The 16,904-nt window shown below is 37.1% G+C and overlaps 1 protein-coding gene across 6 annotated transcripts in view; it reads left to right on the forward strand.

Annotated features, from left to right (window-relative positions):
• LOC100263535 (uncharacterized) overlaps positions 1–16,904 on the forward strand; it is a 91,647-nt gene that overhangs the window by 55,061 nt on the left and 19,682 nt on the right. For 5 of the 6 annotated variants that reach the window (XR_002031799.2, XR_787529.2, XM_010661989.3 and 2 more), the window contains exons 9-11: positions 10,709–10,777; positions 10,883–10,939; positions 15,296–15,373. Coding sequence is in view for 4 of the 6 variants with exons in the window: in XM_010661989.3 (XP_010660291.1) it covers positions 10,709–10,777; positions 10,883–10,939; positions 15,296–15,373 (204 nt within the window). In the remaining 2 variants the exon portion in view is untranslated. The remainder of the gene's footprint in view (positions 1–10,708; positions 10,778–10,882; positions 10,940–15,295; positions 15,374–16,904) is intronic. The other variant, XM_010661987.2, reaches the window with a different exon arrangement.

Below are 16,904 nucleotides of genomic sequence, written 5' to 3' on the forward strand. Positions count from 1 at the left end.
TTACATTTGGACTTTTAGAATGCTTTTCTGGTGCAAATGGGGCTGTTAGAGTGCACAAATTCATGCTTTCTTTAATCAATGCTTTCTCCATTAACTCAATAACTTAGCAGTTCAACACTTATGCTCCTTAGGGCTCAATCTATAAGCCACCTTATTAGGTAAAGTAAATGCCAAAGTAAAGCCAATGCAGTGTTGAATATACCTTGTTGGAGGAAACCTCAGGGAGATCAGTAGGGAAGACCTCTACTTTGTCTCTCATCAATGTCTCTATGCCCTTTGGAAGAAGGGGTTGTGATCTTTCTTTAGCCACTATGGTATAAAATTTTCAAACCTTAGGGTCCCAAAACAAACTTGGCCTTGGAAAGAAAATTGATATCCACACCTTAGATTACGATTGAACTAGACTTCTGTCACATAGGTCTCAAAATTATTTTCATATTATTTGTGTAAAAAGAGGTCCTTCCATGGTCGATTTCTCTATCATATTGCCATGATTGCCCAAATGATGTATGGCATGTGTCCATCGCCATAATGTTGTACTTATTTTTTCATGGTATATTATGGCAATCGAAATTGAAACAAGATAACATTGAGTGAATGTTACCTCTTTACCCTTCTAGAACCATGATAACGAGTATAACCTTGTATGCTCAGTTTTTACTTGAGCTTGTCTGCGACTTCTTGAGACAGCATGTTTTCACTAATCCTGCTATGATGATTATTTTATGGTTTACACACCTTTCCACCAATTGTACATGTACTATGGAAAATCATAGTTCTTAGCTAATCTTTTCATTTTGATGGTCTAGCTCAGGGGGATTTTATGAAACTATTTTCCTACTTTCTTTCGTTTTTTCAACCTCTCATTAGTTTATATCAAATTCATACTCTATTATATCTTTTTCTTAATAGATTTATTTATTTTTAATAATTTTCTAAATATTTTGTTGGCTAGTTTTTTAATGGTGGGTTCCCCTTGGTTTTGATTCCACTTTCAGTTGTATGTTGCAATTAACATTGTAATTGGTATTTCATATAATAATAACATGGATATTTTTAAGAAGATTGTCAATTTTTCTTAGTTCTATCTTTATTTAATTGTTAACAATAAGGGAGTTAGGGTTCTATTCTATTCTATTTTTTAAATAAAAAAATAGTGTCTTCATAAAAAACTTGGATCATAAGGCACTAATGTGTTGTGAACTACTTAAGGATTAGGAAGGTTTTTATACTGAAGGCAAACTCCAAATTTGTAAACAAAAAGCTTCTCAACCTTAATTATTGATATTTTCTTTTTTAAACATTGCTTTTTTTTTTTGGTAAATTTTTTTAAATGAAATAAAATTTCACAAAATTCAAAGCTTGTGTTTACTAACTAAACTATTTGGTATTTTGATTTTTTATAATTTGTAACTACAATTCATTGGGATTACTTAATTCGAAATATGATTTGAACTGTTTGTTTCTCCCTTCACATAACTGTGTTTAGAAGTGCTTCATTATTTGATTCAACAAACGTTATTGTTTATTGTATTTTTTTTTTATTATCTGTTCAAAAGTTTTCTTTGGTTTAATCATTTTTGCAGTTCGCCCCACCCTATTTCACAATGACTAGAGCCTTAGTCTTGTCATCATATTGGATTTCATCATTGTGGTCCTTCCCAAAACATCACCATAGAGTGGTTCTCTTTCAAAATTTGTCTTCCCTTACCCTAATGTCTAACAGATGCTTTCTAAGAGTCTCATAGACCTATCTCCTTCCTCACCACATTTAAAATAGCCAAAGCCAACATTCTTGGGATTCTGAGTTGTTGTTCTTGCAGAATTTCTGAACTCCTTTATATTATATTCGGTACACACCATACACATATATATACACAAATGACTGAATAAGAAAAAATCAATCTAGCTTAATTTTCTCCTAAAATTAGGAAACTGAATCATAAGGAAATATCCTAAATGATCTCTCCTTTTTTATTCCTAAAATACTTTCCTAAATTAAAATCCTAACTTTGGCATTATTTCAACACTCCCCCTCAAGCTGGAGAATATATATCATATAATCCCAGCTTGCAAGTTAAGTCTTCGAAGTTAGGCCTAGGTAAAGCTTTGGTGAGGATGTCTGCGGTTTGGTGCTTGGTAGGAACATAGTTCAATTTAACCGTCTCACTAGTCACCTTCTCTGTGATGAAGTGTCTGTCAATCTCAACATGCTTGGTCCTGTCATGATGCACGGGGTTCTTTGTTATGCTTATAGCTGCCTGATTATCACACATCATCAGAATTGGAGATGAACTCATTTGTCCCAGTTCACTAAGAACCCTTTTTATCCAAATCCCTTCACAGATTCCCTGTGCAAGAGCTCTGTACTCAGCTTCTGCACTACTTCTGGCTACAACTGATTGCTTCTTACTCCTCTAGGTAACAAGATTTCCCCAGACAAAAGAACAATATCCAGAAGTGCACCGCCTGTCAATGATGTTTCCTGCCCAATCCGCATCTAAGTATACTTCAGTGTCACGGTTCTCTGTCTTTCTGAAGAATAGACCTTTCCCTGGTGTCATTTTTAAATATCTAAGAATTCTGTAGACTGCTTCCATGTGTTCCTCAGTGGGGCTGTGCATGAATTGACTTACAGCACTCACTGCAAAGCCAATATCTGGCCGAGTATGTGAGAGATAAATCAAGCGCCCGACAAGCCGCTGATATCTCCCCTTGTCTACCGGTGTTCTTTCTTTCTCGATACCAAGTTTCTTCTGACTATCCATAGGAGTATCAATTGGTTTGCATCCAAGCATACCGGTCTCCTTAAGAAGATCGAGTATGTATTTTCTTTGAGAGACTACAATTCCCTTCCTTGATCTAGCCACTTCCATACCAAGGAAATATTTCAAGTTTCCAAGGTCTTTAACTTCAAACTCTTCTGACAAATGCTTCTTCAAATTCTGTAATTCCTCCATATCATTCCCAGATAGAATAATATCATCGACATAGACTATCAATATGACCATTTTCCCGGCATGAGACTTCTTGACAAATAGAGTATGATCAGCCTGACCTTGTTTGTAGCCCAGCTTCAGGACTGCTTTTGTGAATCTATCAAACCAGGCTCGGGGAGATTGTTTAAGGCCGTACAAGGATTTTTGGAGTTTGCAAACCTGATTCTTTGCCATACTTTCTTCGAAACCAGGTGGTATTTCCATGTAGACTTCCTCTTCTAGGTCACCATTTAGAAACGCATTTTTTATGTCCAGTTGTTGCAAGCATTAATCTTGATTGACAGCCAATGAGAGATGAATCCTGATAGTGTTTAGTTTTGCAACAGGAGCAAAAGTCTCCTGATAGTCTATCCCATAGGATTGTGTAAACCCTCTAGCTACCAAACGAGCCTTGAATCTCTCGACTGATCCATCTGCTTTGTATTTTATGGTGAAAATCCACTTGCACCCCACAGGTCTCTTCCCAACCGGCAAATCTGTGATAGTCCACGTCCCATTCTTCTCAAGTGCATCAATCTCATCTTGTACTGCCTTCTTCTATTCTGAAATTTTTAATGCCTCTTGTATTGTGTTGGGAACCTGAGTATTATCAAGAGAAGTAGCAAATGCTCTGTAAGATGGTGATAGCCCTTCATACGTAACATAATTCCCAATTGGATGATCTGTACATCTCCTAACACCCTTCCTCAATGCAATCGGCAGAGTAGAATCATCAATGCTGGGAATTAACACCTCTCCAGCCCTATCCTCACCTATGTTCTCTTCAGGAAGACTTGAATTGGAGTCAATATATTGGCCACATGTTGACTGTGATCCGTGCTCTAATTCCTGTCTTTTCCTCCTCCTGATGTAAACTTGTAAGTTCTCATTAGCAAGTTGTGGGGCTATAGGTTGAATAGGCATGGGAGACTGGATGGTCACGGGAGAAGGAACATTTGTGTGCTGGGCTGGCTGGACTGATGACGACATGGGTGTGGACAACTCAGTGGGCGCGAATTGGGAAGGATTTGGTGACTCTGAGTGAAAAGAAGGTACACCCTCAAGACGAGACTCCCAAACTTGATGTTCATTCATGCTCTCCCCCTGAACATGAAATTTGGGATAGAAGAAGACATGTTCAAAGAAAGAGACGTCCATGGTGGTGTAAAATCTTTTGTTGGTTGGAGAATAGCATTTGTACCCTTTTTGGGTTGGAGAATACCCTAGGAAAATGCACTTATTTGCTCGAGGAGCAAATTTGCTACGATTTTGAGGATACACATGAACGAATGCCGTGCAACCAAATACTTTGAGTGGTAAATCAGAAGAGGCGGCACAGGTGTGAGGAAATTGTTTTAAGAAAAGTTGACGTGGGGATTGAAAGGTAAGCACTCTGGATGGCATACGGTTAATCAAATAGGTAGCTGTGAGAATAGCTTCCCCCCAAAAATAGTTTAGAACATTAGAGGAAAACATAAGGCACCGGGCAACCTCCAAGAGATGTCTATTCTTGCGTTCAGCCACCCCATTTTGTTGTGGGGTGTCAACGCAAGAACTTATGTGGATAATGTCGTGATTTTGAAGATAAGTACTGAGACTACTAGTAAAGTATTCCTTTGCATTATCTGACTTGAGGACTTGAATTTTGGAATTGAATTGGTTTTGAACCATAAGATTGAAGGTTTGAAAAATGTGCCCGACCTCTGACTTTTCTTTCATAAGGAAAACCCATGTTACCCGAGTATGATCATCAACGAATGTCACAAACCATCGAGTGCCAGAAATATTTTTTATCCGGGAGGGACCCCACACATCACTATGAACTAGAGAGAAAACAGTCGAAGGTTTGTATAGGATTTGAGGATATACTGTTCGAGTATGCTTTGCAAACTGACAAATTTCACAGTAATAAGATGCTGGATTTTTATTGATAAATAATTTGGGAAACAATTTTGCAAGGTAAACAAAGCTAGGATGACCAAGGCGATAGTGTAACATTATAATCTCACTATCTTTATTGACCTTAGAATTTGACACAGAATTGAAAGACTCTAACATACTCTGAGACTGTACGCAACTTGCTTGAGAGACTTGGTTTGAGAATTGGCCACATGAGAGGAGGTAGAGCCCGGAACACAGTTCAGCACTGCCAATCATCTTCCCCGATTTCAAGTCCTGAAAAACACACGAGTTTGGATAGAATTTAGTAACACATTGGAGATCACGAGCCAATTTGCTAATGGACAAAAGATTACAATCCAAGTTTGGAACATGGAGGACAGAGTCAAGATATAAGTCTTTAGTAAGTTTTATAGAACCTGTCCCGACAATTTTTGACTTTGAACCATCAGCAATATGGACGGATGAATGACCATTACTTGGCTTGTAATTTTGAAGAATGGCAGCATCTCCTGTCATGTGATCAGAAGCACCTGTGTCCACTATCCACGGCTTCATTCCTCCTCGACTAGCAGTGAGGGCTATCCCGGTAGTACTGCCACTGCCAACTTGGCTTAATAGTTTCTGTAGCATCTCCATCTGCTCTTTGTTGAATGGACTCGGCTCGGGAACAGATGTGCTCTCAGAGTTGGCAGCCACGTGTGCTCTGCCATCTCTGTCAGACCGTGGCTTTGGTTTCCAATCAGCCGGTTTGCCATGAAGCTTCCAGCAAGCCTCCTTATAATGGCCTGGTTTCTTACAATAATCACACCAAGGCCTATCTCGTTTCTGACGATCTCCACCACTACTATTAAATGACCGAGCAGCAAGGACAGAGCCATCCAATGTTGGGGCAGGTTGCTCTTTGGATCCCATCATCACTTTCTTTCTACTTTCTTCATGCCTAACCTCTGAAAAAGCCTCCCTGAGACTTGGAAGGGGTTTAATGCCCATGATTCGGCCTCTAACATCATCCAATTCCCTGTTTAGTCCTAGGAAGAACTTGAACAGTCTCTTTTGTTCCACAATTTGCCTGTATGTTGCTGCATCATCCGAACATTTCCATGAGTGGGTCTCGAATAAGTCAAGTTGCTGCCAATACCTTGTGAGTGTGTTATAATACTGAGTAACTGACTGCTCTCCTTGGCGGAAGTCATGTAGGGCTGATTCAACCTGAAAAAGTTCTGAAATATTTTCAGAACTTGAGTAAGTTTCTTTGGCTGCATCCCATATGTCCTTTGCAGTCCCAAACAGCAAGAAATTTTCTCCTATGTCATTGTTCATGGAATTGATAAGCCATGACATGATCATGTTGTTTTCAATCTTCCACTTCCTGAAACCTGGTTCTGTAGTTTCTGGCATGGCTGCTTCTCCAGTGAGGTACTCATCCTTTCCTTTACTGCAAATGAACAGCAACACAGATTGTGACCACTGTAAATAGTTATGGCCATTTAATTTGTGTCCTGTGATGAGAATAGGAAAGGAATCATTGCCACCAAGGTTTGGAATTTCAGATCTGCCCCCTGATTCTGGTGACGTGACGCTGGATACTTGTGATGATGTCATTCCGTATTTTGTCATGGACCGGAAAGGTAGAAGAACACTTCCCAAGGCACGTGCAGGGATTGGAGTTGAGAAAAAATAGCCGGAGGACGCCGGAAAAAACTGATCGAAGGGTCCACGGAAGCAAAAGAACCCCAAAAGAGGCACGTGCAGGGCTCGGATGGCAAAAACAGGTAAGAAGGGTGGCTGGTCGGCGTCAGGCGAGCTTGGAGGAGGAAGCGCGTCGCCGGAAAGTGGCTCACGCGCCCTCACGCGCCGGCGCATGAGATGCAGTCGCCGGCCGGAAAAACGCGCGTGGATGGGTTTCTGGTTCCGGTGCTTTTGGGACAAATTGGAGATCTCCTCCAGGCGCTCCTTGCGGTGTAGAAAAAACCGTCGCCGGAAAGTTCGCCGGAAAAGTTGCCGGGTGTGAATGTTTTTTGACGACGATTCGACCGACCGAAAAACGTTTTCTCCCTTGACTCTGAGAATAGGGACTGATGACCGGAATGAGAGATGGCCAGAGAGAGAGATGGTCGGATTGAGAGATGGCCAGAGAGATTTGGCCGGAATGAGTGATGGCCTGAATAAGAGGTGGCCAGAAGGGATTAGGGTTTCAGAAAACTGGCTCTGATACCATGATGAATTTCTGAACTCCTTTATATTATATTCGGTACACACCATACACATATATATACACAAATGACTGAATAAGAAAAAATCAATCTAGCTTAATTTTCTCCTAAAATTAGGAAACTGAATCATAAGGAAATATCCTAAATGATCTCTCCTTTTTTATTCCTAAAATACTTTCCTAAATTAAAATCCTAACTTTGGCATTATTTCAACAGTTCTAAACATATTAGAAATTTAGAACTTCTTCCCAACTCCAACAATGGATCCTCTCCAAGTTCAACATTAGATCATTTACCGAATATCTTGTGTATTACATTGAACACTAAATGCCCCATGATGACACCATATTAAAGTTATCTCACCTGGAAACATTTCTAGCCCTCACAATGGTTGTGTTTCTTCTAAAACATTTTTTTATTATTTCTTATTTTTTACTTTCAACAATCAAAGTCCTTTGGAAAGCATTTGAAATGGTCCAAAATGGGTACAAGCTTAAACTTTCGAATGATTTGTTTTAGAACTCCAACAAACCATGCTACTAGATCTTGATTCAAAAATTTCATTTCTATCCACCAATTCATGAACCTCTTCTATGTATCCATGTAATGATTTGTTTCTTTGTTGTAAGTTATGCTATATGTACATCGTATGAACATAATCAAATGGGAGGAAGTTCTCTATCAGCCTCTTGTTCACCTTCCCAAATTAGTAACCCTTAGCTTTCTCCATGGTTCTCACACTAAGTTCTTCCATAAAATGGCTAATGCTCATAGAAGAAAGAAATTTTTTTAGCTAGGATTAAAATTAATGGGGCTTTCCTTCGGGAGAGCAAGTTAAAGAAGTGTGTGGAATTGGCTTTTCACAATTCTTTATTTGATACAAAAGAGTGGAGATCTAGCATCAACAACTTGGATTTTGAAATTTTAGAGGGGTAGTAATCATAATAATTGGAGGAGCCGTTTTTAGATGATGAGGTGTTTTGTTGGTTTGATGGGGTTGAATGAGGACATGGCTCCAACACTGGATAGGTTTTTAATGAAATTTTAGCAATTAGGTTGGGATTTTGTGGATAATGAAGTGATGGGGTTTTCCAAGGAGTTTTATGATTGAGGGAAGTTTGAAAAAAAGTCTCGGTGCTATGTTTTTAGTGTTAATCCTAAAGAAAGGAGGTGCATAGGATCTGAAAGACTTTACGCCTATTAGTTTGGTAGGTAGTTTGTATAAGCTCCTAGCTAAGTTTTGGCAAAGAGACTAAATAAGGTGGTGGACAAAGTGATCTCCAAAATTCAGAATGCTTTTATAGAGGGTAGATGTATCCTTCATGCAGTTCTAATAGCTAATGAAGCCATAGAAAGAGCAATGCTTATGGAGTCATGTGTAAGCTAAACATTGAAAAGGCATATGATCATGTCAATTGGAGTTTATTGCTTTGAGTTCTCAAAAAGATGAATTTTGGTAAAAAATGATGGATTAAATGGTGCATCTATAAAGTTTTTAGTGATTGTTAATGTCAACCATTATGGTTTCTTCCAAAGCTCCATAAGTATGAGGCAAGGAGACCCTCTGACTCCTTATTTATTTGTAGTTGCAATGGAGGCACAGAGTTGCCTCCTTAGAAGGGTAGGAAGGGAGGTTTGTTCTTGAGAGTTAGGGTGAGAGGAAGATGTGGTGAGGAGGAGGAGGTATCCCTTTTGTTGTTTGTAGATGATACTTTAATCTTTTGTGAGGCTTTCCAAGATTAAATGGTTTGTTTAAGTTGGTTGCTCATGTGATTTGAAACTATAGCAAGCTTGAAAATCATCTTAGAAAAAAACAAGTTTATTCCAATTAGTTAGGTGGAGAATGCAAAGGACTTGGCCTTTGAACTAGGTTGTGAAGTAGGAGAGCTTCTATCTACTTACCTGGGTTTAGCCTTAGGAGCATCATTTAGATTAATGGCAACCTAGGAGGAGGTGGAAGAGTGGTTTTAGAAAAGGCTATCAATGTGGAAAAAGCAATACATCTCTCAAGGAAGGAGGCTTATGTTAATCGGGAGTATATTATCTAGTCTACCCATATACTTTTCATATCTTTGTTCAATATTTCGAGGAAAGTTAAGTTAAGGCTTGAGAAGATTCAAAGGGATTTCTTTTAGGGAGGCAGGGCTTTTGGAGAAAAAGTTGCGTTTTGTGAAGTGGTTGATTGTTTGTAAGGAGAAAAGGGGTTGGGCATTAAATGACTTTCATTGCTTAATAAGGCTCTTTGGTGTACGTGGAGTTGGTGATACACTACTGAAAGAGTAGCTTTTCGAAAATGGATTGTAAATTGAAGAAGAATCGATTGATCACATCCTTCTTCATTGTGCCAAGAAAAGGGTCCTCTAACAATTGCTTTTTACTATTTATTGGGTGCAATCTGGCATGGTAGGGGAACTTTTTTAAGATGGTATGGATCCTTTATGAGCAAAAGACGTAAGAAGGTTTCAAGTTGCACCATTGCTTTTGGACCATGTGCAAAGAAAAAATCCAATCAAACCTTGAAAAGTTCTTTCCTTAGAAATCTGTTTTTGTAGTTGGAGTTGTATGTAGATATAGGTGTTATGTCTTGAATTGATTTTGTTGAATGATTGAGTTTTTGCTAAAAGAGGGAGTTGTTTTTGTGTCGTCTCTATTTTGGTCATACCTTTTAATGCACGTTTGTGCTTTGTTTGTTTGATGCTTGTTTATAAAATCTTTTCACTTACCTAGCAAAAAAATTTTAGTTCTTCCCATCAAGCTGATGTTCTCCCTTTTGGTCTATAGCTATCAATTTTACTATCATGATGGGTTCAGCCTTTTTTAGGGTTTCATTTCTTTCACTCTTGGGGATGAGTAGAGGATTAGATTCTAACTTGATGTGAAGTGTGTGGAATTGAGTTTGAAGACTTAATTTATGGTCCTCTATGCCTCAGATATTACTAGGAAAGTGTAGGTAGCTGATTATTGGTACAAGCTGGCAGTCTTGAAATTTGGAATCTAAATTTTATCAGTACATTCCATGATTGGAAGTTAGAAGAAGCGGGCAGTTTTCTTGCTTAGATTTACTTGAAGCAGTTTATCATGGTGAACACTAACATGTATGTTTCAAATCCTTGGAAGAAGGGCTTCTTGGTTTCTTCATACTTTATGGCTCTCTTTCTGTATTCCATTGAGATTTTCTATCTCTGCTTTGTGGTTTTGTTCTAAGTTATCTAAGGTTGATTTCCTTGTGCTATGAGATTTCTAGGGAAAGATTCTCACAATAGATCAGTTGAGGTGGAAGGTTTAACTCTTGTGAATTGGCATTGCTTGTAGTGAGGCATCTTTTGTTGAGGACTCTCTCTCTCTCTCTCCCTCTCTTAATGTAATGATTGATTTGGGAGGGTATTTATGGTTTGGAAAATTTTAAACCAAAAGAATGGTTCCTTTTTCTTTACTATTCTTTTTTGGCATGTGGAGTCCAATCATATCATGTCTTCTTGCTTCTGTTTTCAGTAATTTTGTCCTTTTATTCATTTCATTACTTGTTAATTATTTCAGTTCGTTTGACTTAGAAATGCAACATAATTTTTGTTTCCATTTGATTTACTCAAGAATGCAACATAATTTGACTTACAGGTGCTCTATCTCCAGGGAAAAATTAAGGACTCTGAGGCCCTTATTCAAGATTCTGTTAGAATCCTAGAGGTTCGTGACTATGTTATTTAAAGTTAATGCTGATTACTGATTTATATTGTTCTACATTTATTATGTTTATTTTTTCTTACCACCAAATATTGGTTGACTATGCAGGATGGTGGTCTTGGGGAATCAACTATATACATTCGGAGACTAAGATATCTTGCTCAGGTATTCCCTCATTCACTTTGAGCTTCTTGAAGTTTCTGTCATTTTAAACATGCTTAGAATAAAATAAAAGGTGCACCTAAGCATACTGTACACACAAAAAAAAAAAAAAAAAAAAACCAAAACAAAAGAAAGAATACCAATAGGTATCTACAAAAAATCAGCCTCAAAACCAAACTATCCGCAGCCAAGGCTATCTATGAAGGCCAACAATGAGAAATTTCCCATATCTAATGAAGCTTTGGACCAATCAAAGAGGGAAATAATGAAACTCTCCTTTAACCTTTAATCTGCTAGTTCTTCTCCATTTAAGATTCTGTGATTTTGCTCTTTCCAAATGCACCAAACAAGGAAAGCGGTGCCATCTTCCAAGCACCACGAATCATCCAATCCCTTGAACTACCGCTCAAGAAGCAAATTCCTCACTATAGCTGAAAACACCCAATTTTGACAAAAAAAAAATGATGAAAAGAACGTCCTTAACACCTTTGTCTCTGCACAGTGAATCAAAATGTGATCAACAAACTCTTAGTCTCTTTGCAAACGCTACATCTATTAGCCATCGTCCACCCCTTTTTGCATTAAGAAGTCTAGAGATTTTCCCTCAAGCCGCTTCCTAAGTGAAAAAACAAGATCTTTAGAATCATTGCACAAAGAACTATAGAATGACTTTACACTAAAGACTCCCTTCCTTTCGTCCTTCCTGATTAAGAAATCATCCCCTTCATCTTGCACTTTCACCAACATAAGCTCCAAAAATTGCGATGCCCCATCTAATTCTCAACCTTGGAAGGGTCAAAATATGTATACATTTACACAGTGTTTTAAAAGGCTATTGTTAATCAAGGTTCAGCCTCACCTAGTTGAGGCTTATAACCTTAAGGCTATAGCCTCGAAGCTAATGAGGCTTAAGCCTCAAATATTCAAAGGGTTCCAATAGGTTCAGGGTTTTTTTACATATTTTATAAGATGTTCAAGCCTTAATATTCAACATATTTAATGAATAGTGCTTTTGCTAGCTTTTAGTATACATTTATATGGTTTTTCTTGAGTTAAAGACTAGGCTTAATGTGTACATAGATTATCATTCAATGATCATGATAAGATTTATTGATTGACTAAGCTCTAAGTAAGAAGGAGCTTGTTTTTTTGTTTTTGCTTTTGTTTTACCTGCCTACTAGTACCTATTGTATACATCGTGTAGACTCTAGTGCACTCTTTTTTCTCAAGTGTTGTTAATATATGTCTAATTTTGCCTTAAAAGGAAAAAAAAGACTAGGATTAAATGTTTTATTAAGTAAGGGCTTAGTTTTAATGCTTTAAATGGAGAGGGAATAAAGGGATTAGGAAGAAGAAAGGCCACTATAACTGATGGATGATGAAGAAGAATGCTTGTACATTAACATTGGTGTAGAGGATAATAAATCAATTGGATATGATTATGATTCCATGGATTATCCTTACTCGTGATAATGATGCTAGTGTTAAGGAAAATTTGATAAAGCCATGAGAGACGGTTGGATTATAAAAGAAAGAAAGAGGAACTAAATTAAAAACTATTGATGATGACAAACAATTAATTTGATTATTATGAATTGTATGGTTTTCTTATTGTTCAATTTTCATGTGATTTTTTTATTTTTATTTTTATTTTTTGAGATTTTTTCTCTTCTTTTTCATTATTTATTTATTTCTTTAATTTGAGGCTTACGCCTTGTTTCTCCTTAAGGCTTACGCTTTGCTTCACTTGGGAAAAATACCTCAAAACCACCTTTAACCTTCTAAAACACTTATAGCCCATGCACCATGACTCTTAAGATTACTGATAATAATGTTTATCCAAAGAAGCTCACATAGCCCATACACTATGACTCGAAATTCGATTTCAAAACTCAACCTAGCAACCACATACTGTTTGTTACACCTCTAATCACCAAATTACCTCCCAAGAAAGTACAATAACTAGATGTTGACCTCCTATCAGTAACTAATCTTGCCCATTCAGCATTTGCATAAACCTCAAGTATCATCTTCCTAGTAAATAAATTTGGAAATTAATCAATTTAGCTATATAGAAAAAGAAACAAACTTAAATTGAATCCTAGCTTCTATAGGCTGTATAATCCACTATTACTGCACTAACTATCCAACACTCCCCATGAAGCTGGTGAATTAATATTTTTTATTCTTAGCTTGTTTATGATAGATTAGAATGGTTGAGTTGCAATTCCCTTGGGCATTATGTCAGTCAATTGTCTTTCTAGGATATATAAGAGGTGTATATTTATCCACTATCCAGTTTCTCCTCAATGAAATGAGGATCAACTTCTAAGTGCGTAGTTCAGTCCTGTTGAACTGGATTGTGGGCTATACTGGTAGTGTGGATTGTGGGTTATATTGGTAGCCGACTTGTTGCCATAGTAGAGCTTCATAGGATAATTTACTCTAAGATTACTAATAATAATTTTTATCCAGAGAAGCTCACATAGCCCATGCACCATGACTTGAAATTCTATTTCAACACTTGACCTACCAACCACATACTATTTGTTACTGTAATTACCAAATTCCCTCCCAAGAAAGTACAGTAGCTAGATGTTGACCTCCTATTAGTACTTGATCCTGTACATTTAGCTCATAGTTGTGAAAGGCACGTTTTAGGTGTGCCTAGGCACAAGGCAGTGCAATGTGAAGCTCTGACGCCTTTCCTGACTCCAAGTGCTGCCCGTTGAAGCAGGCGCTGCTTAGGCGCACAAGGTGCTCACCTTTGGCCAGGTGTGAAGCCCTAAAAAGGTGTGCTTTTTCTTCTTCCTTCTCCTTTTCTTCTTCTTCTTCTTCTTCTTCTTCTTCTATTCTTCTTCCTCCACAAAGCACCAACAAGTTGCAGAGGCAAAGCCCTAATCTGGGCTTTCTTTTTTCTTTTGCGATACCTATGGCTGCTAATTGCTTCAGCAACTCTATTTTAAAACAATTTCTTCTTCTGGTTGGAAGAAAACTTGTCTCAGTTTGGCTCTAGGTTTCCATTGTCAATCATTCAACAATCTTTTCCACTACTGCAGGTTAGGCAAGATGATATATCATGCCTCCATATTACTCTCTAGATGATAACTCAACTTCCATCATTCATGTACTTGGACTTGATGAGGATATCACTACTACAAAATCGTGGTTGCTCTCCAAGATAAAGGAAATTTGAAGCCAACATATGCCATAGTTGTTAAAGGTGCACTTAAAGCACACCTAGGCCCAAGGTCGACCACTCCCTAGTTTATAGCACCTCACTTACCAATCATGTGCCTTGATGGAGAGGCACACCTCATCTACTTTACTTTTCTTTAATTAACACTTTTATTCTTGATATTTCTAACTGTATATTGAAATTCATGTAATTTTATTACTTCTTTTGTTGAATTCTTCTTTTAAATCCTTGGGATCTTAAAATTTTTTTGTTACTTAAATTGAATTTTGCATCATGCTTTATAAAATTGATATGCATCTTATGTTACATTTTACTTTCCTCAAGTGTACACCTAAGTCTTAGGAGACTTTTGTTCCTCAAGTGTGCCCTGCACCTTTTAAAACTATGACCCAAACGACTACTAGATGTCTTCAAGCATACTACTCCATGATAATTTTCAATATAAGGATATAATAGGATTAACTTAAGAAGATTATCTATCTTGATCACCCATCTGTGCTCTTTTTGTTCTCTATGATTTGTTTACATTTAAAAGATGAAAAATACCCTTTTTACTATACAGATACAAATTTCACAAACTTCATTTTGGATGATAACACTAAGCTCAGATTTTCTGTAATAAAATACAACCAGTTGAGAGCATATTTGCTATATGGATTCCATACTTAAATTGACAAACTTACAAACTCCGTACACTATGCATGCAACATACTTTGATTGCACATTTTAGATCATGCACATGAGCAAATTAAAGTATGCAATGTAAGAGTCTTGGACAAGCCAATCTTTTTAGGATTAAGAGTTACTTGCTGTTTACCATGCTAATCATGCTTTAGCTCTTATGAAAATCAGTTACTAAAGCATCTAGCAAGAGACTTCGTTCAATATACAAATGCTAACAATACTACTTGTGAGTCCATCCCCCCCCTATGACCAAGTTTAGGTCATATTGCTAAAGTGGCAAGGATCAAGCAAATTATTTGCCTATTTCCAATTATGATTGTGAATAAGGAACCCACTGGAAATGTATAGGAATTTTATTTTTATTGTTTGTCATAATCAATGTTATAGGAATTTTATTTTCCTTGTTAGAATGCCCTGCTTCAGGTTTGTATCATGTGTAATTAATTTTAAATTACTTATGTTGCTGCTCCCTCTAGATATATTTAAAGTCAAATCAACCTGCAGAGGCTGAGAATGCACACAGAAAGATTCTACACGTCATGGAATTTTCAAAGGTCTAGTTCTCTTTTTCTTTCTTTCCCTTTTCCTTTTCCAGAAAACTTGGAGATTTGCCTGTTTAACCCTTATTTAGCATACGTGATATTTGAATTTTATGACTGCATTTTTTTTTCTCTTTTTTTGCATAAATTCTGCTGCACACTTAGATTTTACTTGTCAAATGTATTGGAATCATCCCTCTTGTATGGGAGCACAACCTTATGGATCAATGTTTTATCATGTGCATATTAATCCTTCTTTAGGTATAAATTTTGAGTCTATTTACCAGTTTATCATAGAGGCTATATTGTTTCCTCTCTCTGTTGAACAGCTAGCTCAAAGGGCAGAATGGGCATCCACATGCTATAGAAACTTGAAAGAGTTGTAACATTTGTAGGTGGAGCTCCTCTTAGTGTTGTTGCTCCTTTTGTTCAACTACACCATTTTTCTGATGCCCTATGAAAACATGACAACTGGGGTAAACTAACTTGATACACGTGAATAGCATGAACTTTGTGCTTCTGCTGCTCCCTTAAACAGTCTAATGGGGATCAATCATGAACTTTGGTCATGTAACATTTTTTCTTTTTTTTTTTGGATTGGAAACAAGAATTGTATTACTATCACATAAAGATTTCATGAGAGGGATGAGGAATCCTTCTCAGAAATATACAAACCTGATTTAAACCACAAAAAACCTCTGCTATACAAGGAGATTGGTACAAAAAGATAGATCACAAAAAAATGTACCAGAGGAACCTCTCCTGAAAAGACAGCTAGGCTCCTCTCAAAGGTGGCCCAACATTGTCATGTCTAAGGAAGTTAACTTGGTATGAAATAAATGTGCCTTAGCAGCATGTATTAATGATGGTCATAATATAATTATTATTGCTGTAGGTAGGGTTAAATGAATTTCTTAGTCAAAATGGACCAAGTCAAACTAGTAATGCCAATATTGTTTCACTCTTCATGGGGCATGGATAAATCAAAGAAATGCATGATGATTGTTCAAATTTTCACTATTATTTTTACCTTATTGACTTCATATCATGTTTCAGCCATCCTAAAGACAATCGTGTTACTCATCATTCCATAGATCTAGCTTTACATCTCTTTTAACCTAGCTGTTTTCATGTAACCTTAGATGCTAAATGACTTATTGTTCACTTTTTTTTTTTTCCCAAAGAGACCATATTTATTTTAATTATTTGTATTTTCTGTCAATATTTTGAATGAATCGAAATATAATGCTAATGATGTTAAATATGGAAGAAGGTAGACTAGCATCTTTGCTTGGGTGTAAGGTTTGGAGGTTTTCCACTTCTTATCTTAATTTACCCATAGGAGTGCCTTATTAGTCTTATATTGTGTGGAATGTTATGGAGGAAAGGATCAATAGAAGATTGGCTTCTTGGAAGAAGCAGTATTTGTCAAATGGAGGAAGATTACTTCTTTTAAAGAGTACTTTCTCAAGCTTACCAATCTATTTTATGTCCCTTTTTGCTGCCCCCCTCCCCCTTGCTTGTTTTGGTGTATTTGGGAAGAGCG

This window comes from Vitis vinifera, chromosome 14 (genome assembly GCF_030704535.1).
Source record: "Vitis vinifera cultivar Pinot Noir 40024 chromosome 14, ASM3070453v1".
Classification (NCBI taxonomy): Eukaryota; Viridiplantae; Streptophyta; class Magnoliopsida; order Vitales; family Vitaceae; genus Vitis; species Vitis vinifera.